This window comes from Aspergillus versicolor, assembly GCF_001890125.1.
Source record: "Aspergillus versicolor CBS 583.65 unplaced genomic scaffold ASPVEscaffold_9, whole genome shotgun sequence".
Taxonomy (NCBI): Eukaryota; Fungi; Ascomycota; class Eurotiomycetes; order Eurotiales; family Aspergillaceae; genus Aspergillus; species Aspergillus versicolor.
In genome coordinates, this window is record NW_024467532.1 from 995,098 (window position 1) to 1,022,645 (window position 27,548).

General features: G+C 51.0%; 14 protein-coding genes across 14 annotated transcripts; 9 read left to right on the forward strand and 5 right to left on the reverse strand.

The window, feature by feature from the left end:
- Positions 1-300: 300 nt before the first annotated feature.
- ASPVEDRAFT_45249 (uncharacterized protein) lies at positions 301-2,244 on the reverse strand. The gene has a single exon (XM_040813237.1). The coding sequence runs from the start codon at positions 2,218-2,220 to the stop codon at positions 625-627; it is 1,596 nt and encodes a 531-aa protein (XP_040671504.1). The 5' UTR covers positions 2,221-2,244; the 3' UTR covers positions 301-624.
- A 464-nt stretch (positions 2,245-2,708) lies between these two features.
- ASPVEDRAFT_87079 (HpcH/HpaI aldolase family protein) lies at positions 2,709-3,560 on the reverse strand (the record flags this gene model as incomplete). The annotated part of the gene is made up of 2 exons (XM_040817972.1): positions 2,709-3,193; positions 3,248-3,560. 2 exons carry the CDS (start codon positions 3,558-3,560, stop codon positions 2,709-2,711), a joined length of 798 nt encoding a protein of 265 aa, XP_040671505.1.
- Positions 3,561-3,754: 194 nt separating this feature from the next.
- On the reverse strand, positions 3,755-4,859 carry ASPVEDRAFT_138809 (threonine/serine dehydratase; the record flags this gene model as incomplete). Its single annotated transcript, XM_040807522.1, has 2 exons — positions 3,755-4,503; positions 4,559-4,859. The coding sequence occupies 2 exons, from the start codon at positions 4,857-4,859 to the stop codon at positions 3,755-3,757; spliced, it is 1,050 nt and encodes a 349-aa protein (XP_040671506.1).
- Positions 4,860-5,883: 1,024 nt separating this feature from the next.
- ASPVEDRAFT_55570 (enoyl-CoA hydratase/isomerase family protein) lies at positions 5,884-6,753 on the forward strand (the record flags this gene model as incomplete). The annotated part of the gene is made up of 2 exons (XM_040815093.1): positions 5,884-6,074; positions 6,141-6,753. 2 exons carry the CDS (start codon positions 5,884-5,886, stop codon positions 6,751-6,753), a joined length of 804 nt encoding a protein of 267 aa, XP_040671507.1.
- Positions 6,754-7,231: 478 nt separating this feature from the next.
- On the forward strand, positions 7,232-9,819 carry ASPVEDRAFT_138505 (Zn(II)2Cys6 transcription factor; the record flags this gene model as incomplete). The annotated part of the gene is made up of 8 exons (XM_040807499.1): positions 7,232-7,422; positions 7,501-7,778; positions 7,863-8,173; positions 8,230-8,310; positions 8,366-8,982; positions 9,034-9,219; positions 9,281-9,658; positions 9,741-9,819. 8 exons carry the CDS (start codon positions 7,232-7,234, stop codon positions 9,817-9,819), a joined length of 2,121 nt encoding a protein of 706 aa, XP_040671508.1.
- Positions 9,820-10,428: 609 nt separating this feature from the next.
- ASPVEDRAFT_87083 (Zn(II)2Cys6 transcription factor) lies at positions 10,429-13,356 on the forward strand (the record flags this gene model as incomplete). Its single annotated transcript, XM_040817973.1, has 10 exons — positions 10,429-10,526; positions 10,589-10,711; positions 10,758-10,822; positions 10,887-11,087; positions 11,138-11,682; positions 11,738-11,862; positions 11,914-12,062; positions 12,114-12,292; positions 12,348-12,528; positions 12,590-13,356. 10 exons carry the CDS (start codon positions 10,429-10,431, stop codon positions 13,354-13,356), a joined length of 2,433 nt encoding a protein of 810 aa, XP_040671509.1.
- Positions 13,357-13,633: 277 nt separating this feature from the next.
- ASPVEDRAFT_32107 (DUF1445 domain protein) lies at positions 13,634-14,570 on the forward strand (the record flags this gene model as incomplete). Its single annotated transcript, XM_040810561.1, has 2 exons — positions 13,634-14,406; positions 14,459-14,570. The coding sequence occupies 2 exons, from the start codon at positions 13,634-13,636 to the stop codon at positions 14,568-14,570; spliced, it is 885 nt and encodes a 294-aa protein (XP_040671510.1).
- A 507-nt stretch (positions 14,571-15,077) lies between these two features.
- Positions 15,078-16,132, forward strand: ASPVEDRAFT_45254 (dienelactone hydrolase family protein). The gene is made up of 4 exons (XM_040813240.1): positions 15,078-15,247; positions 15,307-15,635; positions 15,704-15,821; positions 15,870-16,132. Exons 1-4 carry the CDS (start codon positions 15,160-15,162, stop codon positions 16,070-16,072), a joined length of 738 nt encoding a protein of 245 aa, XP_040671511.1. The 5' UTR covers positions 15,078-15,159; the 3' UTR covers positions 16,073-16,132.
- Positions 16,133-16,349: 217 nt separating this feature from the next.
- ASPVEDRAFT_138255 (uncharacterized protein) lies at positions 16,350-18,419 on the reverse strand (the record flags this gene model as incomplete). Its single annotated transcript, XM_040807471.1, has 8 exons — positions 16,350-17,058; positions 17,133-17,342; positions 17,398-17,480; positions 17,529-17,691; positions 17,733-17,838; positions 17,882-17,992; positions 18,039-18,146; positions 18,197-18,419. The coding sequence occupies 8 exons, from the start codon at positions 18,417-18,419 to the stop codon at positions 16,350-16,352; spliced, it is 1,713 nt and encodes a 570-aa protein (XP_040671512.1).
- A 1,549-nt stretch (positions 18,420-19,968) lies between these two features.
- Positions 19,969-20,628, forward strand: ASPVEDRAFT_75034 (uncharacterized protein; the record flags this gene model as incomplete). Its single annotated transcript, XM_040816279.1, has 3 exons — positions 19,969-20,128; positions 20,205-20,376; positions 20,449-20,628. Coding segments are annotated over exons 1-3 (432 nt in total), but the record flags the coding sequence as incomplete, so codon positions are not given.
- Positions 20,629-21,212: 584 nt separating this feature from the next.
- Positions 21,213-23,173, forward strand: ASPVEDRAFT_87088 (uncharacterized protein; the record flags this gene model as incomplete). Its single annotated transcript, XM_040817974.1, has 6 exons — positions 21,213-21,420; positions 21,479-21,635; positions 21,712-21,860; positions 21,926-22,115; positions 22,550-22,939; positions 22,996-23,173. The coding sequence occupies 6 exons, from the start codon at positions 21,213-21,215 to the stop codon at positions 23,171-23,173; spliced, it is 1,272 nt and encodes a 423-aa protein (XP_040671514.1).
- Positions 23,174-23,270: 97 nt separating this feature from the next.
- On the forward strand, positions 23,271-24,172 carry ASPVEDRAFT_64723 (PEX11 domain protein). Its single transcript, XM_040815745.1, has 3 exons — positions 23,271-23,453; positions 23,502-23,659; positions 23,711-24,172. Exons 1-3 carry the CDS (start codon positions 23,291-23,293, stop codon positions 24,071-24,073), a joined length of 684 nt encoding a protein of 227 aa, XP_040671515.1. The 5' UTR covers positions 23,271-23,290; the 3' UTR covers positions 24,074-24,172.
- A 945-nt stretch (positions 24,173-25,117) lies between these two features.
- ASPVEDRAFT_87090 (uncharacterized protein) lies at positions 25,118-25,984 on the forward strand (the record flags this gene model as incomplete). Its single annotated transcript, XM_040817975.1, has 2 exons — positions 25,118-25,220; positions 25,308-25,984. The coding sequence occupies 2 exons, from the start codon at positions 25,118-25,120 to the stop codon at positions 25,982-25,984; spliced, it is 780 nt and encodes a 259-aa protein (XP_040671516.1).
- A 173-nt stretch (positions 25,985-26,157) lies between these two features.
- ASPVEDRAFT_153927 (uncharacterized protein) lies at positions 26,158-27,385 on the reverse strand. The gene is made up of 4 exons (XM_040808375.1): positions 27,175-27,385; positions 27,030-27,124; positions 26,485-26,972; positions 26,158-26,406 (listed from the first exon to the last, which is right to left on the reverse strand). Exons 1-4 carry the CDS (start codon positions 27,258-27,260, stop codon positions 26,284-26,286), a joined length of 792 nt encoding a protein of 263 aa, XP_040671517.1. The 5' UTR covers positions 27,261-27,385; the 3' UTR covers positions 26,158-26,283.
- Positions 27,386-27,548: the final 163 nt, after the last annotated feature.

Consider the following 27,548-nt stretch of genomic DNA (forward strand, 5'->3'; position numbering starts at 1 on the left):
TTTAGTACTATACCTATGCTGTACGTAATTTTATGTATGAGGCTGAAGAGCGGGGTGCGGGAGGCGGGACGGGTCCGGGAGCCTATTTATAGTCCACTTTACAAGCGTATATTGTCTCCATATCCTTGGGTAGGGATCAATTGGATCAATTGGAACGTTCAATTACAAGATGGAAAATAAAAGGCTCAAAGTGACCTCGCTATGTGCGAAGTCTCCTACTGATATTATCTGTGCTAGTTGGCGTGGAGTGCGCGGATGGCATTGTGGCGAAGGTTCCTCATTGTATGAGAAAGATCGCCAGGGGGAAGATGTTGAAAATGGAGATCAAGGACACAGAGACGCAGAGATGTGTTCTGCTCATGCCACGGCTGGTCATGACTTCTGTCGCCGGGAAAAAGTGAATCAACCGGTAAAGCGTTCTGTCCAGTGGTATACACCAATGCAGTCTATTGATGCCACAAATTAGGGGCCTTCAGTAGATCAACATGTCAAAGCTTTTGAAGCTCTGACTCGAGAAAGGCGTAGCGACTGCTGTGCCTTGAATTAGTCAAGCATCTGTAAGAGTAAGGTGGTAGTATTTGATAAATCTAATTTTCTCGTGAATCATATTTGGAGATGCAGGCATTAAAGGTCCGGATCGTCGCAGGACGACGGGAAGTAATATGGATCCCGAAAATTGGGCGATGGTATAGAAACGCCCTCTCGGGAGGAAGTCCTGGTTGCGGGCCAGCTGTCGTATGAAAACTCAACCCCGGCGTTGACAAAGAGAGATCTCTCAGCGCATTCCATGTCCATTTTGGCCTTTTCGTCCCATCTCACCTCCGTCAGGTTTGGGAATTGCCCCTTGATAGCTGCCTGGCCAAGGCCAAGAAGGCCCCGTTTCAGCCGCGGGAGGTCCTCTTTAATATATCCAGCAAGGTGTAGAGAGTTTAAGCCGGCAGGGAGAATGTGGATAAAGAGCTGGGATTTGTCCGTGCAACGGTGGTCGAAGAACCGGCTGTGGAATTCGTCCAGGTTCAAGAAGAGGTGTTTCAGGGCAGTAAGCTCGCAAAAGCTGAATGTGCTCGGGGTGGCCGGTTCGCCTCCCCGGTGTCGGAGATCGATATGCACTGATTCGAGTGTCGTGCAGTGGCGGGTGAGATATCCTGCAGCATTGCGGAGCTCGAAATGATCACTACAGTCCCAGCTTGGACCTGTTGCATCAATGACAAGGCGGCCTGCCTCGTACGTAAAGCTGCGTAAACCGTGGCAAGAGTTGAGTATGTTTTCAAGACCTTTCTCGTTAAGACGACTAGACGTGATTCGAATATGCTTAAGGCTCGGCAGAGAAGGAAATGCGGCCCGTTCGCGAGTCCAATAGCACTTATGCAGGTTAAGCGTCTCAAGACAGGGAGAAATTTTCAGGAGATCTCGTGCTTTGCTGGAAAGATCGAAACGGCTTTCAAAATGGCCCGAAAGATTTATAATTCTCAGGGGCAGCTGCGGGATTCCGGCAGCCGATAGGCTTTTAGAGTAAAGAGCCATCTTTTGTAAATCTGAACCAAAGAAAAGGCTGCAATATTCCAGGTTTGGTAGCGCCGCAAGCAAAAGAATAATCAAATGTTTCGCTGATAGCCGCCCTGGGCCTTTGATGTTTAATGCAACCCCAATCTCGCGGAGAGTGTCGACAGCCTCATCTTCCAATATGGACTGCCTTAAAATTGGCTCTCGCAGACCATAGATGTCTCTGAAGAAGGCAAGATCTTGCTCTATTTCAAGGGGAATCATCAGGTCTTTCTCGTTTGGCCTCGGACCCCAAGTTTCCAATTCTTTTCGCTTCCTCTGCAACGCCTCGCGAGAGGCTTGGAGCAGATAGGGCACTACATGGATCCTCTTCACGAAGCTGGCCAAGTCTCGTCGCTGAGCCACTGTTCGCACGAACGAAAGGAGTCGGCCGTCCCATGTATAAATCTCGGAGAGCCACGAATCGCCATACCCAAGCATAAATTCCTGGTATAAAATGGGTTGAGTGGCGCTACACAAGCGCTTAGACACCAAACAAAGGCGTACAAGCGGCTGAAGTTTTAACGAGTACCAAGATGGCTGGTCGCGCTTCTGTTGACGATAGCGAAAGTGGGCATCTGGTGGTTCTATTATGCCTGTATTGTGGGGCTCACAGCCTAAGTGGGCTAGTATCATGTGTAAAAGCTCAGGGGGAAGGTCATCCAATGTCCGTGGCATGTTGAGAGGAGAATTGGAAAGAAGCAGGAGAGAAACAAAAGAGAAGTTGATTTAACGTAGAAATTCATGCAGAAATGGACCCCTGAGGGGTGTTGATGCCTTGATGCCTCACTGCCCAATGCCTGAGGTATACCATCCCATCTATATAACTAGAATAATCTTCAACTGAGAATAAAACCAAAACCATCTTTCGGACCCAATTATAGATATAGAGACGTATTACCCTACTCTTCCAAACATAAATGTCTCTCAGGACTCAGGCATCAAGCAATATCGCTTCCGTCATGCTCCAGGGGATAGTCTTAGGTACTATACCTCGATAGAAACCATTGAGTGGCATAAGTACTGAAGGTTATCATGTGTCAATTTATACAGTTTCCTGTATGTAAAATAGGTACCTAAATATGTGTTTATCAAATGCGTGGAAACTGGCGCTGCTTGTAGCTAACTGCGCTATCCAGTTTATACATCAGCCCAACAAGCCTCGCTTAATTTATATCTGGTAGAGCCTCGACTGCTTTAACACTACCGCTTGATAGTAACGACGAGTCCTGCTGAACAAGCATGAACCTCGCTCCCAAACCTTTGATAATCCAGTCCTGCAACGCCGGGTTGTCATAGACGCCCGCCACACCAAAGACCTTCCCATGGACACGACAAGCCTGACTGATCTTCTCAAGTGACGACCGATACTCAGGCTTATCAAACTGGCCTCCAATTCCGAAATCAATCGTCAGATCCATCGAGCCTACCAAGACAACGTCCACCCCCTCGACAGCGGCAATCTCATCCGCGCGCTCCACGGCATCCCTGCTCTCGATCATTGCGAATACCGTAGACCCGGATCTATTGCAGAACTCAATAGTCTGATCTACTGCCATCCCGCGCATTCCAAAAATCGGCATCTGGCCTGTCATGGATCTGCAGCCGAGCGGAGGGTACTTGCTTATCTTCACGGCTGCCTTTGCATCATCTGCTACTGGTTAGTGCGACCGACCTTTCTCATATACTTCAATAGTGTCCAGACCTGCATTATGAATATGAGGGAAAATAACACCCATAGCACCTCCATCTAGAACGCGCTGTACATAGCCATTTCCGCACTGGTGCGGTACACGCACGAAGGGGGTGATTCCGCATAAATGCCCGACGTTGCAGAGATTACTTGCCTCGGCGAGTGTCAGCCAGGCGTGCTCTAGGTCGATGAAGAGAGAGTCGAAGCCGGAGTTGCGTGCGATTTGCACGACTTGCGCGTTGGGTGATATCTTGATTCCGAATGCTTTGCAGAGTTGCCCTGAGGCGGTGCAGGTTTCCAGCGTATTCGTGTAGAAAGATGTCATGATGCTCTTTCTGGTTTATTGACAGAGTTTACCTACTAATTCCTAGACTATTTATTGGAGTTTGCGCAGCCTTTATTCGTCTAAGAGGACTTCGGAGGACGACTCCGAAGCACGCCACGTTGAGTGACCTTTAGTCGAGAATTCGGCTAGAGATGTGGCATATTGGAATTGTATTCAATGTATATGGGTAAATTCTATTTAGAAAACAGCTCTGAAATCCGTTCAGTGCCAACATTTCCTCCACTCAGAATGATGCCAACATCCCAACCAGCCTCGCCCGCAGTACGCTCTACCATTTCCCTAAACTCCTCGTTATATAGAGCAACAGCCAGAGGAACCGCAGCTGCAGGCTCAACAACCAGCTTCAGTCTCTCAAATATAATTTTCATGGCATCCAGTATCTCCTCCTCAGTTACAGCATACAACATCTCCACCAGCCGCCGCTCGTATATAATCTCCCACGGATAAGCCCCAAGCTTCCCAACAAGCCCGTCTGCAATCGTATTCGTAGCTACATGCGTGATCCTCTCCCCAGAGAGAAACCCTCGCCTCCCATCATCCGCCCCTTCAAACTCCGGCTCAGCCCCATACACCTTTATGCCGGTGCCTTCGCAGCTTAGAGCAGTCCCTGAGAGAAGCCCGCCCCCGCTAGTCGGCGCGATGATAGCATCTACCTTCGGAATCTGCGTCTGCATCTCCAAGCCTACACTTCCCTGTCCCAGAATCACATCAGGGTGGTCGTAGGGTGGAATCAGCCGGGCCCCTGTCTCCTCGACGATCCGTGCCGCGACAGCCTCGCGCTCAAACCGACCGCTGAGAGTCAGTTTGGCGCCGTAGCCCTCAACAGACTTGATCTTGACTGCGCTGCTGGTATCGGGCATTACGATGTGCGCGGGCATTTTGCTTTCGCGCGCTGCTAGGGCGACGGCCTGTGCATGATTGCCTGGCAATATATAGTTAGAACAGACCGTATAACGAAGAGAATGAATTATTTGTACCAGCACTGAACCCAACAACACCCCTACTCAACCCACCGCCCTCAATCCACCCAGGCTCCTGTTTGAGCTTCTCGATCGCGTGGAATGCACCCCGGACCTTGAACGCGCCGATCCGCTGCTGGTTCTCGCATTTGAACCACAGCCTGAGAATGGGGTTTGCGTTCTTCCGCGGTGTTGATGCGAGTTGATTCAGGAATGTGCTTGTGACGACGGGTGTGCGGTGAATAAGAGGTTTTATTATCTCGTGCGCGTCAATGACGGACTGCCGCGTGAGGGGGGCGCATGTTGTTGGGTCTGCCATGGTTATAACAACGGAATGGTGCTCTTGATGAATTGATTTCCGATTATTTGAACCTGGTACGTAGTAACACATTATCGCGGGGTATGATCAGGCTTGGCGTTGGAGTCGATGGTGTGCTCGGAGTTGTGCCCCGAAGTCGTCGATATAGGGCAACATCCATGATGCCATGCTTGGGAGTGTATGGATTGCTTATCTTGGGCTTCCTTGCATAGAGTCCGCTCTCAGTGGGAGTGGATGGGTGGACCAAGATGTCCTGCCTCGTTTTACACTTGATCAGGTGCTGGAAGAACGGGGCTTTGTGTCCAATATTCGTCTATACAAAGCCTAAATACCGGAGCTTGGCGTGCTGAAGATCCTCTTGTAAAGAAAAAGAATCCATGTGAGCTCCGGTATGTTTGAATGAGAGCGATACCAAAATTGATTAACATTGACTGACTTGAATAGTTATCCTTTACAACAGCCGGAATGCCTTATACATCTGTTCTCGATCTCTGTCGCAGGGTCTACTTACCGTGCTACTTGACAATCCCCACCGCTCCTGTCCCAGAGAGGCGATATATCGGCCAAAAATTTTCTAAAACCGATCTCACGTCGATTCATGACGAGAAAGGGGCTTCCATTCGGAGCTTCCATGCCACATGAAAGGTGAGTTCTTGAGACTCAGACATAGTACCAGGCCGAGGTACCATATCCAGCATCCGCGTCGAAAGGCGTACGTTATGGGCAATGTATATGGACCGAAATAGCTGTATGTGGGCTTCTATAGCCGCGGATATACAAAAGGACACCGTTCTATGCTCCATACTGAGGGGCCCAGGCTTGCTTACGGCTGAACGTATACTTCTGCGGCGATTTCCTCGGCACTGCAAGGTACCCACTCCATAGCCGCGGGACTCAAGCCATAGTATACGCTGAAGGGGCGACTTAAAAGGGTCAATGAGATCCCCCGGATTCCATATCAAACAAAGCACATTGGCATCGTCTGGTCATTGTCAGTAACCCAACACAACGACTCCATCGCACCATGGCCGAAGAGGATCTTGTTCGCCTTGATATCAACGGCATCTTTGCCGTCATCACGCTGAACAACCCGAAAAAATTCAACGCCTTGACGCAGAGCCTGTATTATCGCCTTGCGAGCTTGCTCCGAGAGGCCGAAGAGAATCCGGATGTCTACGTGACTGTCTTGATTGGCGAGGGCGCCTTTTTCTCGGCGTAAGTTCTCTTGAAAAGGGTCAATAACAGTGGAATTGATGGCGAGATGCTGATGCCTGCTGTTAGAGGGGCTGACCTCAAGGGGAAGCCCCCGTCTATGGAGGAGATGTTGTCTCGCCCTCACTGGCTTCCGAAATTGGTGAATAACAACATCGACGTGGCGAGAGCGTTCTACAGCCATTCGAAGATTCTGGTCACGGCGCTGAACGGACCGGTCATCGGACTCTCTGCCGCGTTGATATCGCACTCAGATTTCATCTACGCGGTATCTGATGCTTGGCTGATGACTCCTTTCACATCTCTCGGCCTCGTTGCTGAAGGCGGCTCCAGTGTCGCCTTTGTGCAGCGGATGGGTCAAGGGAAAGCAAACGAGGCACTCCTCCTTGGCAGGAAAATCTCCGTCAGCGAGCTGGCTCAGGTTGGTTTCGTGAACAAGGTCTTTGAAGGCAAAGGCAACTTTCAGGAGCAAGTGATGGGGCATCTGCAGCAGACGTTCGGCGAGCATTTGGTCGGGTCGAGCCTTCTTGGGACAAAGGCTTTGATGCGTCGCCGCTTGGTTAGGGAGCAGGACGAACAAGCACCGCTAGAGATGTTTGGTGGCCTCGACCGGTTCTGCCAGGGTATCCCTCAGGCAAAAATGGGAGAGGCTCTGTCCAAGAGCAAGGCTTCTCGACTTTGATTTGCTGAGTACACAGTGTGCCCTAACTAAGCTACACTGCACACTTCTTTAGTCATGGGCATCACTGCTTCGTTGCACATGGCCTAATGTACACTTAGAACTCTTTTTCTGTCTTTTTATTCTTCGCTTCTGTGCATAAGGGTTCTCAATCCATTTTCCTGTTTTGGCCCCTAACACAAACGGAGCCCAACGTCCAACTTCCGTCGCCTAGCAGCAACGGTAGCCTTGAATACCCTGCCGCTATAATATTGATGCATGTATCCAGGGGTAGCTTTGTTGCCGTAGCGTTAACCCCGCCAGAAATACTTATACAAGAATGGCTCAGGGACAGCCGAGGCAACAACTAGATCTGACCAATCACAGCTGCCCCGTGTTGCCGAGGCATAACCGTCCCTTTCGAACCCTAAATGTCCTCCTTATCCGCGGCAACATTCCCTCATTGGGCGACTTCGTTCACAACGACACGACTGCGGTTTCCATGATGCCCAATTCTGCAGAGAGCCCGCGGAATGCTCGCAGAATGGGACGGTCCAGAAAGCGAGCACCCGTGGCCTGCCAGTCATGCCACGCCCGTAAAGTAAGATGCAGCCTCCCACAAACTGGCCTACCCTGCACCAACTGCTCCTTAGATGATGTTTCCTGCGTGCCGCGGGAAAGCAGGAGATCAAAGTAAGCGAAATGGGAAGAACCCCTTGGGGAGCCCGCTGACGAGCTGCGTAGTAGACGTGGCCTCTCTTACCACCTTAGTACGGTGCCTTTGCGGTCGAATGACGACCCCGCGATACAGAGTACTCCGCTGGAGGATGGCAGCTTTCCACCCGGCCCTGAACGCCTCGTTGCGATGAGGGATGTATCTGCGCCGAGCGGACCGAGTCCCACAGCTCCAGCGGTAGGTGATACTGGAGATGGCATCGAAACCCCTTATCGCCCGTTCAACGAACATTTCAGCCATCACAATGGAGGCGACACGGGCGCGTCGCAACCAGAGGGAGACGCGACGGATAAATGCTATTCGCCGCTATATGGTGAGAATCAAACATTTAGCTAGCCTTTTGGAGATACTCGCGCCCAGGAATGGTCCACCATGATGCTGATTCGGGTCACTTTAGGGGACCCTCGTGGCGTCGGTCTGGTGGCCGACATCTGCGAGCCAGAGCCAGGGGAGAAGAGTGGCCACTTCCTCATCCCACGGATTAGGCCCACTCATATAGACCAAGATACGATTGAGTACTTGCGTCGTAAGGGTGCCTTCAGCTTGCCCACTCCTGCTGTCTGCGAGATGATGATCCGGACGTACTTCCACTATGTGCATCCCTTTTTCCCCGCGGTTGACGCCCATTCGTTCCTTGATGCGTTCGAAAATGAACGCAATGAAGTGAGCGTACACCTGTTGTGGAGCATGTTTCTAGCTGCTGCAAATGTACGCGTACCACTCACTCCATCACTTTCCTCGTTGGCAGCCTAACATAGAAATAGTTCGCCGATGACAGTACCCTCAAAGCAGCCAATTTCTCGTCTCGAAAAGAGATGAAGCGTGCGATGTATATTCGATCTAAGGTCGTAGCTAGACAAGGCAGTTTTAGAGAGAGTACTAGCTAACCAAGGCCCATAGGCTCTATATGACGCGGAGTATGAGAGAAGGAAGATTACCCTAATCCAGGCGGTCCTTCTGACAGGATTCTGGTATTCGGATACTGAGGATAGAACCGGCCCTTGGCATTGGAACGGCATTGCTATCAGTCTATGCCAGACGATAGGGCTGCATCGGTGGCCGGATACGGGCCGGAAACACGGCAAAGTCATCTCGACGAGTGACGGCAGCATCTGGAGGCAGCTGTGGTGGTGCTGCATTTACCGTGAAGCGTGGTTCTCTGCCGGCATGGGAAGGCCTATGCGCATCAACCTAGCCGACTGCAGTACCCCAATGCCAAATGCCATCGATTCCGATAACCTGCTCTCTGGCATTCCGGAGAGTGTTCGACAGAAGTACCTTCCAAAGGGCACCAATGACTTGTCCAACTTGTGGACGGAGCTGTTGGCACTCACGGTTTCTTTAGCGAACATTCTCTCATGGCAAAATCGAGCGGAGCGGACACGACCAAATAAGACTGAAGTACAGCGCATGGACGATGCCATCCGACAGGATCATTTCTGCAAGGATCGCGCCGTAGCCCACGGACACAGTCACGTCGTCTCCCTACACGTGTACTATCTAGAGCTGTACCTAGAGTAAGTGAAACCATGATTGTCGTCCTCGACAGGCTGACGTTGAAGCTATAGGTCCGTTTTGCTTATCCTATACCGGCCGTTTCTTTTTGATAAGCCAGGAATGAACCCGCCGGATCTCTCTGGGGACGAGTGGACATCAACTGTACTGCGGAGGACCAAAGATGCTGCAACGAACACCAACAGGATCCTCGGTAACATGATCGGTGCTGACATGGTCAGCAATACCCAAGCGATGGTGTACGTACATAACCAGAGGACAAATAAGGTATTTAAGATTCAGAGTGCTAAATCTCGCCAGCTGCATTGCCTTGGTCCCCACATTGCAAGTCCATCTTCTTGACGCCACGTCTGAAAAACAGATGGTGCAACGGATGGGCCGCCACAACCTCGAGTTTTGCATGATGGTGGTCGACGAGCTCAAGTCCGTGTATTTTGGCGCTGAAATACTTTCACGGATGTTCAGCAAGGCAAAGAACCAGATATACCATCGGACGTTTGGTCCCGCCACTGGGCCCAGGGACCATATGCCTCAGCCATCGCATGATTCCACAATCGGTTCTATTCCAGAGCTGCCAGATGATGCATGCCAGGATAATGGGGAGATGTTTGATGCCTTTGCGACTATGTTCGGTCCTTTTGCCCCAGTCTCAGCTGGCGGACCCTTCGATAATGATGAGTACGTTTAAGCTTTGTTCTGGATCCCATTTATGCTGCATGAACTGAGTATCACTTTCAAAATACTAATCAACATGTGATAGGCCGTTTTCTTTCGAATCCGCAATGACGTTTGAGCAATTGATGCTCCCTGAACCCGATTTCTCAGCAGATACACGCTAGATCTCTATCAGTTATGGACCTTCTGGCTGCTGTTGAGATATTCGCGTGCATTCTTGTATGACTTGGTAATGATCGCAAATCTAGCCTAAAAGGCAGTGGTGCATAAGCCTACACCTAGCTTGCAGCCCCGTTTGACGACGGCGTTCTTTAAAATGGGCTCTTCTGGTTACGGCACTTATACAAAACCCGAGGATTCCTCTGTTGCCACGGAGTGTCTCTATCTTTGAGCTATACGAAATATACTTTTCATATCCGAGAAGATTCTCCTCTTTGTGGAAGAGTTGGCACAACAGTGGTGGGGATACGCGAGCGAGAGTGATATCGGATTTGCGGGGTCGGGCCACTGTTGGAGTAAGGGCTTGCTTGGCTCTCTGCTCTGTACTATCTGACCCATTGTCGCCTCCAATAAAAGACTGGCTGCGGGCTCTTTATGCTATCTAATCTTCCCTGCGCCAATTCAGCTTATCTTCTCGGTCGTCACTCCCGACGTCCTCTCAACCTGCTTCCCCTCCCTTCCTGCAACCCTTCCCAGGTCGGCTTTCATACGGAGGTCTCTTCCATGTTCTCCTTTCGATTTATGACGCCCCGGCTATCTTGGTAATATTAGACATGCCTCGAGGCCCGAATCCCAGCCAAGCCGCATCTCGGCGGACAACCCCGAGCCGTACTCGTGCTGCGGCAAGAGACCCGTCTAAAGTGGTCATCGCGTGGGTTCCCATTCCAGTAATCATTGATGCTTTGATAAAGTGACTAATGGATAACTGTCTAGCTGCTTGACCTGCCGCCAGCGAAAGGTCAAGTGCTCCGGCACAAATCCGTGCTCCTACTGCTCGAAGCGCGAACTAGATTGTAGCTTCTCCGAGCATGGGAAGAGGCGAGCTTACTCAGTAGCGTACGATCTCTATTACTGTTGTGGTGGCTTAGCTGACCAGTGGTAGGAGAATCGAGTATCTGGAAGCGCGCTTGGCTCGTTATGAGAATGCAACTCCCGCGCTAAGCCCTGGTATGTACAGTCCACTTTACTACGACTTAATAGGTATGGCAGCTAACGTATAAATATGTTATAGTCTCGCAAATAGACGACGCAGTTCGCCCACCGCTCGAAGGCCCACGGACGAAAACGCCCACTCCATCAAGAGCTCGTCGGAACTCTATACGAATTGGCAACAGCTCATTCCTCGTAGACTCACTCGGCCCTCCTGCAGGTATTCCTCCAGAATTGGGAGAAAGTGCTACTGTATGCGCGTCGGAGCCGTCTCCCGCTTCGGGTAAGACCAATAATATCTCTCATCCGTGCTGGTGGTTAATATCCTCGCAGCAATTGCTGCAGACTCATCACTGAGCTCTAGCTACGCCTTTGGATCCAGAGTCCAGAGTCTGCTCGATGGGTCCAGATCAGCTCCACGACGGGACTATGCTGCATGTACTACCGATCAGCTACTAGTACCAAAACCTAGGAGCACTCATGTATTCGACATACCTTCACTACCTACTGAGCAGGAAGCATTCGGGCTACTGGAAACGCTTGTAATATACATCGGACACACCCAGAATTACGTCGACGCGCGGGAAATCTCTGACAAGATCGGCCTTCTCTATGCGAATAAGAATGACACCACAATCGCTGAAAGCCTTTGGACTCTGGAGATCCTCATAATCTGTGCCATTGCAAGACTCTTCAAGGGCGACTTTGGAGGCGATGCACATAGGACGGACCCATACCCAGGCTATGCCCTCTTTGACTTTGTCAGGGACCGCATTCCACCTCTGGGCCAGCTGTATAACGTTGGACGGGCTGGGGTTGAAGTCCTCGCTTTGGTCGCCGTATACCTCCAGAACATTTACTGCAAGGAGGAGGCATACGTATATGTATGAGAGCCGACCCAATACCATGTAGCCCCTAACACCATGTGTATAGATAAGCACCGCTCTGCGACTCGCAGTTTCCCACGGCTACCACCGCCAGTCTACCTCTGGGCGGTTCTTGCAGTCGGAGGCTACGCATATAAATCGTCTATGGTGGTCAATCTACTCTCAGGAGAGGTATTTTACCTACCGTTTTTCGCGCAGCTATCCCACTGACCACAGGAGCAGACGCATAGCGGCTGCCACTGGAAGCCCCCAGGGTATCAGCGATAGTGTCATTGAGCAGCCGTTACCAACGGACTCGATTGGATTTACCCCAGCTGCGCCGATGCGAACAAGTATAAAGCTGGCTCGTGTTTACGGGCAAATAATGACGGGTGCGCCACCTTATAATATATCCAGACTTAAGGCTAATATTGTGTCTATAGTGCTATATGGCTCAACGCTTCAAACAGAGGATACCTTCATCTCAAACGTGCAAAGCATCATCAGAAGCTTGTATGATATATCAGATGAAATCCCGCTAGGGCTGGCAACTGGTATGCCGAAGCTGGGGCACGACCTGTCGTTGAGGACTTCTGCTGCGCTGCATCTGATGTTTTACCAGGTATGTTTCAACCTCCGTTTCTCTTGCAAATGCCCCAGGTAGTTAACAGTTATAGGCTCTCCTGTTAACGATCCGCCCCGTCATGCTACACATCGCCCAATTAATCCTCAGCGGAAAACCACCACTACCGAGCATCCTCTATTCGTCACCATTAGGAAAACTCTGTCGAACATGCACAGAAGCCGCAAGAAGACTCCTGAAAGTCCTAATGACACTCCGCCAACATAACTGCATAGGTTAGCCAACCCGTTCAACTCTTTATTCAAACAGACTACAGTGCTAACTCAAATAATACAGCCCTCTTCGGCTTCTTCGACTTCGACGGCATATTCTCCGTAACGTTCATCATGATCCTAACCGCAATCCTAGACTCCGCCTGCAAAGACCCCTCGCAGCAAATCCACCCAGCACCCGGTCTCGCCGAAGCCCTCGATCTAATCCAGTACGTCGCAAACCACCATAATACATTCGCAGCGCAGTGGTTGCGCGAGATTAGAGGGACCTGGGCGCAGCTTTGCACGCGCCTTGATATGCCGGACGGGTATAGGGCTATTGAGAGGAGGTTAGGGTTCCCGGTTCAGGCTTCTACTGCCGGACCCAGAGGAGACTCCACTGGCAGCCGTGGAAACGGCTCACCGGTGGATGCGGCGGAGTCTGGTAACGCGTCCTCGTCGCTTTCCGTTCATAATACTAGTAATGGTAGCGGTGCGTACGAGGAAAACACCACACCGTTTCGCAGTGGGAATCCGGGTGGCAGTGGCTTCTTGAACGGGGATTCAGGTGGTGTACCGGACGTTGGTGCCGCCGCACCGGATCCCCAGTCCCAGTCTATCCTCGCGGACTTGGATATCTGGAGTGATATCAATCACCTGTGGGCGCCTCTTCCGGAGGATTGGGGGGAGGTGTTTCAACAGGATGATGATGATGATAATGATGATGCGGCTGCTAGTGCGATTCCGCAAAGCCTGTATCAGAATATCTACGGGAGTAGGGAGTGGACATTCACTGGCGAGGACATGGGTGATTTTGCGGAGTTGGGGAGGCATGTTGGTGGTGCTTTGTAGACTGGATATCTCTTAGCCAACTAGGCTAGTTTCAGTAGATTACAAATATGGCTTGACGAGTAGAGGCGAATAATATATCCTGAAAAATCGAATTTTGAGAATACATCGGCCTTCAGGACCGGACCCTCGGCGTCGTGGTATCCAGGCCGAGCGGATCCATTCGGACACAACGGCCGAGACATATAGTTGCACGGCAGAGTGGGTATTGATAAGCTCCAGACCCTGCGTCGCTCAGCTAGAAATGCTTATTCAGGAACAATAAATACTGTCGGCAACGATGGACCCAGAAGCAGAAGCAAAACACACAGGCACCGCCGCACGCCTGCAAGCCCGACGCGGCGAGATAACCGGGTCCAACACTGGAATCGCCACGGGAGTCTACTGCAATCTGGTCGTTGTCCCGCAAGAATTCGCTGCGGACTTTAGACAGCCATGTCTCCGTAACCCCGTTTGTCTACCTCTACTGGAACAGACAGATCCCGGAGCACGGAAGAGCAAATTAGCAGCCGGTAGCGATATCAGCACTGATATCCCGCGATACAATAATTACCAGGACGGAAAATTACATAGCGCAGGTGTCTCCAATATCACGGCGCAATGGAGCGATGAGCACGTCGGTTTCCTCCTCGGTTGCTCTTTTACATTTGAAATTGGGCTCGCGGCTGCGGATCCTCGTCTCACGGCCCGGAACATGGCAGAGGGAAAGGCGCCTCCTGTCTATGTGACTTCTGTCCAGCTTAACCCTAGTGGCGTTTTCACTGGGGCATGCATGGTTGTTAGTATGCGCTGGTACAGGAAAGACGATATACCTCGGGTCCGGGCTGTCACCGCGCGCTTCAGCAGGCAGCATGGTGAGCCGGTAGCATGGGGTTGGGAGGGGGCCGAGTATCTGGGGGTTGCAGATCGGCTCAAAGCCAAGGCTGTGGACTTTGGCGAGTGGGTTGAGCCTGTGGATGGCGAGGTTCCTGTGTTTTGGGGGTGCGGTGTCACTGGGGAGATTGCTCTGCGGGCAGCGAAGATACCAGGGGTGTCGATGACGCATTATTCGGGGTGCGTACAGAATACTTGTCTTTGTTGTCTTGTACTTTTGTTGACCATCCAGAACGATGTTTGTCACCGACCTTACAGCGGAAGAGGTGGAGAACCGTGGGCCAAGGCTGGAACCTCTCTCGCCGGCTATCACGGAAGATGCGCGGGACAATGGCCTCGCTTGATCCACATCGCCGACAAGGTCTCCCGCTGAATCAGGAATTCTTGGTCAACACCTTTCGTTTAACGGAGCGAGATCCGTCCACCCTGGCGAACGGGATGCTAGCGAGACTGGGATCTGGCATTGGACGCTGAATGGACCAATGGAGGGAGCAGTGTCAATCGTGGATGTTTCATCTTGCCAAGGGTCTGTTCTCTGATAGTCGATCACATTCGCGAGTTCTCGCAGCCGGTAACAACTTCAGTCTTCTCTTCTGTTACAGTATTGACATCTATGATTCCTATGGTAATCGCTGCTGTGATGAGTTGGATGAGTTGATGAGTTGATAAGTGGATCTTTGGTTCTTCAGTTCTTCACAGTTCGGCGGAAACAGTTTAACTCCGAGGAACATTAATCAGCGATACGCAACTGTACCGTAATATCGCGATTTAGTATGGGCGCCAAGGCGGTGTACGCAACCGGTACAACCCCCGCCACATTGCCGCAAAACGGCAAATAAATATTTCTCCTCATGCCCCTCGGTTCCCCTCATCGCCCCCTAACTCTTCACATCATCTTCTTCTTCACCTCTTCACCTCTCAATCTCTCAGAAAATGGCCTCTAACGCCCCCGGAGCCTGCTGTGCCTCTGGCTTCCGCCACGAGGGCACCCCCGCCGGCGAGACCAAGAACATCAACGGAAGTCAGTGACCCCCGCTTCTTTGCGCGCCTGTGCCTATGCCTAACATCCGCCTGCTACAGCCGAGACATACATCGTCTACCCTAAGGGCAACCAGACCCCCGAGAAGGCCGTCGTCATCCTCAGTGACATCTTTGGTATCTACGTCAACGCCCAGCTCCTCGCCGACGAATTCGCCGACAATGGCTACCTCACCGTGATCCCTGACCTGTTCCGCGGTGACGCCATCAAGCTCGAAGATATGGAGTCTGGAAAGGCCGACCTACCTTCTTGGATCCCCAACCACCAGCCTGCCGCTGTTGACCCCGTTGTTGAGGCTACCATCAAGTATGTCCGCCAGGACCTTGGTGTCAAGCGCGTTGCTGGTGTCGGATACTGCTTCGGTGGCAAGGTATGTAACACCTTCCGCCGGACCGTGAAAATATGTCGGTCAAATGTAACCCCAACTAACAATCACAGTCTCTCTGCCGCTTCCTGAAGCCCGGCAAGATCGACGTTGGCTACACTGCCCACCCCTCGTTCGTCACCGAAGAGGAGCTCGGCGCTGTCTCCGGTCCCCTGTCCATCAGCGCTTCCGGTGAGTTATCCATCCTCCTCAGCAATGCATTATACTAACGAGGAATAGAAATCGACCAGATCTTCACCACCGAGCAACGCCACAAGTCCGAGGAGATCCTCGCCAAGACCGGTCAGAACTGGCAGATCAACCTCTACAGCGGCGTCAGCCACGGCTTCGCTGTCCGTGCCGACCTCACCAACAAGCACCACAAGTTCGCCAAGGAGCAGGCTTTCGCCCAGGCGATTAGCTGGTTCAACCAGTACCTCTAAATGTCTGTATAGCGTAGACTATGATTAGGAATGAATAATATATCTATGACCTTATTTAAGATGCATGAATGTCTGCCATGTGGCAGGACCCGCCATAGACGTAGCCCTGGTTAAGTTGACGCCACGGCCCAGGAACGCAGCCACAATACAACAACCAATAAAGTGCAGTAATATGCATTTATATTTTACTGAGATATCTTCAAAACGTCGACAACTATCTAACAATACCAAGATATCTATCTCACATCTATACCTGAAACCCATCACCGATTAATCCCTACTCAAACCACCGATTCAACAAATGGCCAACCCTCCCCCTCTTCGGTCTCTCATAAAGCTCCTCATACAGGTCAATATCATCCTTCGTTGAACCGATCTTCAAATCCGCCTCGCCAACCCTAACATACCGCGTCCTTTTCAGCAGCTTCCACCCTAAAAACGCCACAATATAAAACGCAACCATGGTATAGCTAGTAAAAAACGTCGTCGTATCCCACTGCCCATCAATGAATACCGTATACCCCAGAATCAGCGTCATAAGGAACGTCCCCACAAGCGCATACCATGCCGCATAGGGCTGAAACCGGCCTTTTAATGGTAGATCATCCCGACTGAGCCCTTGTCTCTGCATAGTGTAATAAAAATGGAGATACGTAACCACAGTCCCAAAGTAATTCAACAGGGTACTCGCCGTACATATATCAACCAACCAATCCAGCACCGTGGAGGATGTATTCCCAATCTGAAGCAGCGCAAGTAGACAGAATGCCAGCGCAAATGTGACGGCGTAGTAAGGCAGACCGTGTTTATTGCATTTCGAGAAGAAAGAGGGTGCTTTCCCGTCTATTGCCATGCCGTGCAGGGTCCGCGCGGCGCTGAATATCACGTTGTTTCCGGCGGATAGGACGGATGTCATTATTAGTGCGTTGACGAGATCGGGTACGCCTTGGATGCCGAATTCGAGCATTGAGATTACATATGGTGATCTGTACAGTATCAGAAACGTGACTTGAAATGAATATTTTTGGAACTTTAATCTGGTGTCGGGGTAGGCACTCACGCAGCACCAGTCCCGCTCCCTTCTCTCTCGCCGGAGATAACATCAGCCAGCATCTGGTCGTTATAAGGGATGACGATTCCCACGCATAGCGCGCCGCCGATGAAGAAGAACATGAGACGCCACGGGAATGACGCGTATGCTTTGCGCATCAGGCGGCGCGGGTTCTCGGCTTCGCCGGCTGCCATGGAGATGTATTCCGGGCCGACCATACTGAAGGTTGTTAGGCGATGATTAGATTGAATATGTTTGGTAGGTGAGGACGTACGTGAAAGAGCCTTGGATCATGCAGGAGAGAAGACCGAGAAAATGGCCTGTGTCGCCTGGGACGAGGTATTCGACGAATGAGCCCTAGGCCTATTAACAAATGGAATACAGGGTGAGAGTGGGGAGACACACCGGATCTTGCCAATATCGAAAGCCGTACGGGTCTTTATTCGGGTTCCCGCCGACCATGGTGATGAATGTATACATCATGAGCCCGAGCATAAGGAAGATCTTGAAAATGGACATGTAGAACTCTGATATGCCGAAGTATTTGACCGTGAGGCCGTTGAGCACGCTGAAGGGTCAGCGTAAGTATCTTGGAGTAGAAAGACGTACGAGTATATCACGAGGCAGATGGCGACTATGACGCCGATGTGGACCTTGTCCGTCCAGTAGGTGATAAGGACGTGGATGGCGGTGATTTCGTAGGGGATGTTGAATGCTACATCGATTAGATTGTGTAAGTTAAGAAAGAGGCAGCATACCCATGAGGAAGAAATAGTTCCATCCCATCGCGAAGCTCAGCGCATCGTCGACCCAGAAGCCGGCCAGTCGGACAAAGGGCGATGGGATGGGCATATACGTAACCATCTCAGCTATCTGGGTTAGAATATTTGGTATTCCAGTAGAATGGAAGCATACAGAAACACTGGTTTACGGAGAGGACGATAGTCCCGTACACCACAAAGCCCAGGAATAACCCAGCTGGCCCTCCTTTGGGAAGAGCTGCTCCCATCTGGACAAAGAGAGCTGCATACTTAGAATCAACAGAGATGTATAACACTTAAGAAACAACGTACAAGTTCCAATTGCACCACCAACAGCAAACAGCTGAATCTCCTTCCCGCCCAGTCTCCGATGAAGCTGCTGCGACCCAGCAGAGATCAACTCGCCAGGAAGAGCGGTCTCGGCAGGCTTGTCATCGGCCTTCTGATCGGCCTTCTGATCAGGTCTTGGACTCGGCCCGGAGTCTGCATTATCGGGACGAGCATGACTGGTGCTGGTATGGGTTTCGGGGTTCATTGTGGTGTGAGGATGCGGGGGATGTCAGAGGTCCATGGCCAAACGGGCTCTCAGCACTTAAGAGAGACCTTTTGGCAGTCCTGCACGCAAACCGGATATCCTTCCATTTTGGTGGCGACCGCGCGTGCTCGTGTTTGTTGGGACCGCCGATTCGTGAAGCTTGTCGCACGGTCCGCGATCATCGAAGCAGGATCTGAAGGAGGATATTAATGTGGTGACAGGTGAGGGGTTGTCTGCACGACCTGCATGATAGCGTGGTTGACCTGCAGAAGTCTGATACATTTCTCCTCTAGTAACTTGTGGCGTGATGATGTTTGGCTGAGGCCAGAGCAGTGACCTCGCTTCGTAGCGAAACGTCCAGAACCTGTTCAGACATAGCTCTATATATAATTTGGTTAAGTTTTAGTCAACTGAAGCATTGGCTGACGTCTAGGCTGATAGACGCAAAGTGGCCAAGCACGATAGTAGCAATTCTTAGTCAAAGAGATTCCTCGTTATAATTAATTCGTATTCGTAATCTAAAAGAAATGAAATTCATGGCCCGCTTATCACAGACCATGGCCGCTCGATAAATATAGGGTCTCGCATTCGGATGTTGATAGGCAGTGGCAGCTTCTCGGGATCATGGGTGGTGAAGCTGATCACGTCCCCAGATTGGATCCACCGTGGGGTCGGGCCGTCAAGCTTGTAAATTAGCCCCGTATGTAAGAGGCGTCGGTGGCACTTGGAGGCTGCGCCAGGCGTGGTCTCCATCAGATAACCAGAAAAACCCAACCGTGAGGCGTTTCCGGTCGGTGGAAAGCTCAATAGGCTTTAGGGCGAATCGGCATTGGCCCCAGAGATGGTGGACTATTGGCCCTAGACATATCAAGTTTTCCAGGGTCTCGGTGCCCTGGTCGCCAGAAATGGCTGCTACCCCCACCTTTCAATTCTCTCGGCGGACCAGAACATAAAAAGGCGATCCCAGAAGAACCTGTGTTCCCTGGACCCGGGTTTCCAAGTGAAAAAGGGTTAGGGCTGGGAAGATGCTTGCGCTCTATATCGGCTTGATGCTGCGGAGTCCGGGGTAACCTTAAAGTATATTCGAAAAGAGACAGCATGGGCGTATGCAGAGCGAATGGCAACCTGTGTTGATGAAACTTCGTATATATTCCCCACTGTATAAACTCATAGCAGGCCGAGGAACGGTTCATGGACTGTCAAAAGCCAATAAGCCATGAAATGGCCTTCTTGGCCCAAACAAGCACAGAGGTCCCGGATGAACCCTGATACACATGCGACCTTTCATAAAGCCTCAGGACGGTCCATCCTCCGTCATACTGAACTGGAAATCTCAACCCCTCTTTTACCACCAATACCACGCATCCCTTGACGCACGATGGCACGATGGCACTGTCCAGTGCCTTGGCGTAGGCTTGTGGCCAATTGAGTGGGCGATCTGATGATCGAATACGAGGTCCAAAGGCGTCTTCACTCCCGCTGGGTCCGAGGTAACAAGTTACCAGTTGAGGGCATCCTCCCAATGCTTGTCTCATCAGTCCCTGCATCTCAAAGACGCTGGCTGTTAACGGGTGATTGAATTGGCAGTTTCTCGTATCCACAGCGCATCAACACCACCAGGTGCACCATGAAAACAATTGTTACTTCAACGCCCCTTTCCCCAGGGAGCGAGACGGATTTTGTCGGATTCTACCATACTGGAACGAGAGGTGAGTTCCCCCCTGAGCTGCTGCTGCGCAACTCTGACGCGTCCATTGCATTGCATATCTGATAATTCCTTCCTAGTTCAACCCCTAACATGCCACCCCTCATATACCTTTGGACTCAGAACCGAGTCCGAAAACAACGGCGCCTGCTGTCAGACCTTGGACGATGAATCGGAATCGGAATCGTGCTACTACGCGACGAGATGTACAGACGGCCTGCAGGTATTTAAGGATGGGAAGAGCGCTAGTTGGTGAATCCCTCTTCACCCATTTACCCTACTCTATGGTGAAGAGGACTGTTGGCTAATAGATGGCATTGGAAGTGACGGCGGCGTTCCCTGCGTCGAGGTGCCCCTGTACGAGTGGGAGACATCGACTGATAGCGGATGGAGCGTGACGCTGGCGTGGTGCTTTACGAGCTTTGGGAGTGAGCTTGCTTCGGCTTTTTACTATAATGCTATGACGACGTATTCGACAACTGGTATGCTTTCCGTCTATAAATTGGGACTGGCTAACCGATAGGCGCTAGTCAGCGACGACTACGTGACATCCACCTTGAACCCTGAAGGGAGAACGACGTCAACAGAGGCCTCGCGGACCAACTCGCCAAATGCTGAGGAGACCGGCACGACCACGGGTATAGCGCTGGGTGATTCCGGGAAGGGTGATAATGATGACGACTCGGAGACAAATGTAGGGGCTATTGCGGGTGGCACAGTTGGCGGCGTCGTAGGTCTTGTGCTGATTATGTGGACTGCATGGTTTGTTCTGCGGCGACATAAGTTAAAGGGACAGGGACAAGATATGAGGGAGCTTGGGATAGGATATGTGCAGGGTGATAAATGAACAAGTCTGCTACAAGGCTGGAACGGCCTGCTAGGCGTAGAACATCACTGCTGAATCCCTGATATGGGATTGCGCACCGACCCCAGTTCGCAGCGCAGCCTCGCGAGACCCCTCTTTTGTGATAAGTCCTGCATTGCTTCAGCCTTGCCAGTCCGATCACAAACACCCCTGCCACCTCGATCCTGGCGTCTGGGCACTACCCGGGATAGCAATGCGATGGTTGATCTCGTATCAATGGCCAATGGAATCTGCAGCGCACGAGAAGCCAGGAGTGGTGGCGGTCGCTTCGTGCCAGCACGCCCAAGAGGTCAAGGTTGCTTCGGCTTATAATCAGCCATCCCGCAGTGTTGGACTTGGGCGCAGCAGCTCATGGATGATCACTACATCAGCACCTGTGTATCCGCCCACCGATGGAGGATTCGTTGGGTGGTTCCAGAACGGGACGGATGGTGAGATCTCCGTTCCTGGTCTGTTGGGAGAGGAAATATTGATTGATTCGTATTGCAGCGTCAAGGTATTGGTGCGGAGGCGATGAAACTTATGACACTGCAAGCACGGCGTCTACGCAGGGACGCTGCTGTACACCAGGCGAGGGAGAATGCGCCCCTGCAACAAGATGTGATGGGACAACAAAGGTTTATGCCAATGGAGATACTGTTCTTTGGTATGTCTGATCCCTGATCTCCGTCCGATAGTAATAAAGAGGGGGAAAGAGCAGTCGTAGCTAAACAGAACCAAAGTTCCGAAACGAAATCCTGTGTTGAAGCAACGATATACGAAGACCAGCAGTCGTCTGAGGATGGCGATGCCGCGACGATGGCGGCGTGTGTGCGCTCCCCATACGCGACGGCCTATTATCGCACTGCCATTACTACATTTACTACGGATGGTGCGCCTATCTTCTGCTTCTCATCGCCGTTCCTTAATAGACAGACTGCTAACCAATGTCCGTAGTCCCCGATGACTTTTCATCTTCCTCGTCTATACCACCACCGACAGCGACGCCTATTGATTCGGCTACAGATGACACTACGGATAATACAGAGGGCAAAGACTCAGAGTCTGGTAAAGACAACAAAGGAGCCATTATTGGAGGTACCATTGGTGGCGTTGCAGGTCTTGTCCTGATTATACTTGCCGCGTGGTATGTTCTGCGGCGGCACAGGGCTAAGCGTGCTGAGATGAGGGAGATTGGGACAACTTATGTTTCGCAGGATTCCAGGTGAAGGATTAAATGGTCTAAATAATTATTCTATGGGGGGAAAGCTGGCACACTTGACGGCCTCATTCAGCGGTGTGGACCGTGGTTCTTCTCTTGGCCCAGATGGAATATAATCAACGGGGTTAATTAGTGATAATGGATTTGCACTCTTCACTAACCTCTAGGCACTTGACTTAGCCATGGATATCCGGAAGAAAGCGATGAAAGGCCTCGCTGCCAGTATCGAATTTGCATCCCAGAGTATATCCCGTAAAGCTCGCCGTCAAGAGCGAGAACATCCCGATGAGGACGAACAGCACGAGGACTGGGAGCTATACCAGGCACAGGACGAGCTAACTGAACACGAAACCGGAGAGCCGGAAAAACAAAGGAGGCAGCCTCAGCAGGGACATTGACAAGCTTGTGGAATCGTTCATTCGGAATCATCCACCCCCAGAACCTGGGTCTTGGTCTGGTGAAGCAAGACTTCCGTACCCAGTAATTCTTCCCCAGCGGCGTCCTTCCAGCCGAAAACGCGGATTCATCCGGGCGTATGCACCGGTGCTCGAGGGCTTCGGTATAGACCAGACCATTTTCCTCGACTTCTTGGATACCGCAGAACGCGCTGGCCAGGCAAGACCGTGGATGAATGCAATAAACTTGGCATCCTTCGGTACTGCCATGCTACCGAGTGGAATTTCCATCGCAACTTCTATTGCAGTTCAGATGGCTGTCAAAACGGCTGTGGAGGTAGAAGGGAGGAGAAGGTGTGTATATTCTGCCATCAAGTACGGTTCAACTGGTGATATGCTGATTATAAAAGGACGAATACATTCTTCGATGCAGTCAATGATGGCTACTTTCGGCCGCGCGGTCTGTATTGTCTGGTCATGACGTCTAAACCCGAGTCGTCTTCTCCCTATGCAGTATTTGACCTCAATGCTGCTATTGAGCCGTCCCTCGACTATGGGGAAACAGGTCTGTTGGGAAAGTTCCGCTAAAACGAAACGAGACTAACAACCAAACGGGAAAGTGATTCCGCCCCACAAACTCTGACAGCCAAAATGTCTCTCCCCTGTCTCTGTCCTTATAAGTTATCAAGTATCAGCCCATTCAACATGCAATCCCCACTGAAACAGCTGGTTACATTTACCAGCCAAACCGCCGGACTAGAAAAGACTCTCCGCCTCATCCAGGCAACCTCGCAGATCGTCGGCGTAACCAGCGACGACAAGACCCTCTCGGCCCAATGTCTCGCAGCACGGGACCGACTAGCCCTAGGTACCTCATCACTTATCTCGTATTGAGATGCCAGCTAATATCGGGAAGGCCGTCGCTATTTCCGCCTCCTGGACTTCTACGGCTGCTTTGAACGCGTATATCTCCTCTCCACCACCACTTCCTCGGCAGGAGCCGTATTGGCCACTATGGAACTGGCCCAGTTTACCTTCTTGGGACTGTACCTGTTTCTTGAGAATTTTACAATTGTACTCTCTCCCCCTTTCCCCTTCGTATATAGTTCCTGACTAACGTTTCAGCTCCACGACATGAACGTCGCCCAGGTAGACTGGTACCGCCCGCTCATGACCGAGGCAAACAAGTTCTGGTTCTACGCCCTGGTACTGTCTATTCTGCGTATGACGTGGTTAATCCTATTTCCTGTTGCTGAGCCTGCTCCTGCAAAGGGTAAGGGTAAAGGCAAAGCCGGCGCGAAGACAGTCGGCCAGCCAAAGTGGCCCCTGGTGAAGAAGATTATCATCGATGGCTGCGATTTAACCCTACCTGGGTCTTTTATTGGGTGGGTGCCGGCCTCGGGGTTGCAGGTTGGGCTTGCGATGGTTGTGAGTACGCTTCTGGCTGGGCATAATGTTTGGTTGGCGCAGCAGGGGAGAATGCGTTAAATCTTGGATTTGGGGTAGTTGAGTTGCTTGGCAGAGACAGATAGACACTATAGAGATAGAGATAAGGGGTCGGGCCATAGAGCTAGATGAATAAACTCGGTTCTTTATCATTCTGATTCTACCAGGTGCTCATCATCCGATACATGGTTTGCCGTCAGGAACAGGGGCAAAGGTCTTCTGCTTGACCGAACTGGTATATCTGCATATATATTTGTGTGGGGCTGGGTCGTTTTATGGATATTGTCTGTTCCAGAATCCGCAAGATGGAATGGATATTGCTGCTCTGGGTGTCGTTTGCCCCTCTAGAGAAAGCATACTATAGTCTTGATATTAAAATGTACATACCCAACGGTGAGCGACTGATCAATTTTACCCCCCCCCCCCCTCTTGCTCTAAAACAGGCTGAAGATTTTGCATCCAAGTTTGGGCCGTGTAACCTGAAACAAACTATGGGTTCTATTCAGGAACACTTCCCAGATTTCAGCCAGTCTGTACTACCGGGATATAAATCGCGCATAGCACCGGTCTACATCTCATGTTGTGCACAGATTTATATTGAAATATGTACAGAGTTATTGCTTCATATGCAAATACATTGACGCACTGCGCTTGACGCGAATTTCACCGGCGTTGCGTTTAAAATCGAACTATGCAAGGCCTCCATGATGGCGAGTGGCAGTTGAGAGACCGAATACAGAGATGTAGCTTGTGCCTAAGTGTTCCCTATTTTCGCCTTTCCCCTGCGTTGGAAAGCATAATATTGCTTAATTTTGTGGCTTTGATGTTACGCAATATCGATCAATAAAAGCCTTTCGGAACAGCCTGCAAAGTGGGAACTTCTCAATCAGACAACATACTATCCTCGAATAAGAGCTTAGGAGGCAACTGATGCACTCAGAAATCTATAAATTGACAGTCGTATCTCCAAGACACCTCCCAACTATCACTCACTCACGCACTCACTCGTTCATACTTCACTCATCCAATCTTTATCACCAGCACGGTCTTTACTACAGGTAACAACCAACTACATCTTCCTTTACAATGAAGCTCAACATCCCCCCAACTCTTCTTCTCTCCTTCTCCGTTCTGTCGGCCCTGGCTCTCGCTTCGCCGGTCCAGAAGGTTGACGCTGCTGGACTTCAAGGTACGTAACGCCGTAAGGCAAAATTTGTCTTTGTTGCAAGCTCTCCTATATTCAGTGAATAGTATCTGAAAAATAACACCATTCTAGCACGCACTGCATCAACCCTTGAAGTCCGCAACCTCGGAAAGCTTCCCCTCATCAAGAAAACTGGCTTTCAGGAGCCTTGTGATGAGTTCGGTGTTCCTCTTGGTGGGAAGAAGGATGACAAGAAAGACGATGACAAAGAGGATGACGATAAAAAGGAGGATGGCAAGGAGGACCAGCACAAGGGTGTAGCTGGGCACGGCGGGTTCAACGCTCAGTTCGAGTTCCACGGCGAGGGCAAGGCTCAAGGTCAGTTTGGTGGTAAGGGTCAGGACGATGACAAGGGAGAGGAGAAGAAGGACGATGATAAGAAGGACGATAAGAAGGATGATTCCAAGGATGACAAGAAGGACAAGGACGAGGGGGAGCATGGAGGTGAGCATGACGAGGGGTATGGCAAGGAGCATGACGAGAAGCACTACGATGAGGAGTATGATGAGAAACACTATGATGAGACTCATCAGGAAAAGCATTACGATGAGGCGCATGACAAGGAACATGGTACAAATCACGATGAGGGGTATGGCCAGGGGCACGATGGCTATGGGCAGGGACACCATGGAAAGGACGACGGCAAGGATGAGGGAAAGGATGATGGCAAGGACGACAAAGATGATGGCAAGGGACATGGAGGACTCGGTCTCGGAGGCATTGGCAAGGGAAAAGATGACGACTGCTGAAAGGGACCATTCTCCTCACCAGCATAGTCATAATAGGAGATATCGAAGCTGCAAAATGTACTGTGGGGCGTAGTAGTAACATTCGTTCTGATAGTTTCGACATTCATATTTAATATATCTAAGATTGAGCAAATGGAAAATCACTTTCATATACATTCAGATTACTTAGTCTGCTAAATTCGGTGCATCATCTGCCATTAATGATGCAAGGCATAATATATAAAGTTGCTGGATATACATTTGAACTACAATACCTCTATACATATGCTCCGATCAGATACTGTCATTAACCCAGCTGTCTAAAGCCGACCAACCACATGCTCAAAGGCAGTTTTCTGCACAGACTCAACCAGGCCATACGAAAGGTGACCGGCAGGGATCGGGCATTGGCAGTTAGGGTTCTGCGCACAAACCATGTCGCCCTATAATATCACAAGCCGAGCTGTTAGTACAAAGTACATCAAAGCTTAAATTAGAAAATCCAGGCTCTGTAGGCTTACCTCGATACAATAATCAAGCACCTTGCGGCTTCTGTCTACCTCCGGGGCGAGTTGAGGAATGGTGCTGCTGCTATTGCTGGCGATGGCTTGCGCTGCGAACCAGCCTACAGAGGAGCTGGAGTCGTGTTGAGCAGTTTCATCTACGTTCGACATCTTTCCAGGAACTCGGTAGGGGTTTCCGACAAGAATAACAGACGTCACTGCTTCCAAGGCCCGGGCGTTGAGTCGGGCGAGAACGTTCAGCATCAGCGAGGCGCCCTGGGAATACCCAAACAACGCGTATGTCTGCTGTGGACATGACAAGAGGCCAGTGGTGATCGTATCAATCACAAATTCTTCGCCACTGGTTGTGTTCTGGTTCAGCGCAGCTGGGTATTCCACGGGGAGGCTGACTCCACCGGTCTTGTTGGCGAGGATGTTCTCGATGACGGGGAAAAACATGCTCGACACGCCTTGTGGTTCGGTCGTGCCACGGGCATCGATCAGCTCTGTTTGATTGCAATGAGCACCGTGTCTTCAAGCAGCTGGACCGCTGGGGAACTTACTATAGCTGGCGCATCGTTTTGCTTCCTCGGGGTCTGTAATGTTGGCGTGCGGAAGGGTAAGAGCCTGGCGCACTCCGCATCGGCACTCAAGTGCACTTGCCAGATGTCAGTAATAGACGACTGCTTTGGACGCGGCTGTTCTCACCTGGTTGTGTTTGCAGGGGCGAGTCCAGCCAGAGAAGGGCTGACTGAGACAAAAAGGGACAGCAACTGTAGCGAGCCAACAAACATGATTGTCGGATGTCAACGTTGTCTCGTGAATTTGTCTGTTGAATTTTCCCTTGAGAAAGAACGATATTTATATCCAGTATCTACGGGCAGGCACCCGATTTTCCATAGTGATATGCAGCACAGCCATCGTATCCTTAGTGTCCGCTCGCATCCTTAGTTCGTCTCCACGTTGAGGGTGCAGATCCTCACCAGGGAGCCGATCATTAACATTACGGTCTAGGCAGCCAGTTTTGACAGACCGACCGGAGCAAGGCTGGTGTCACTATTTACAGTAGCCTCAACTCCACA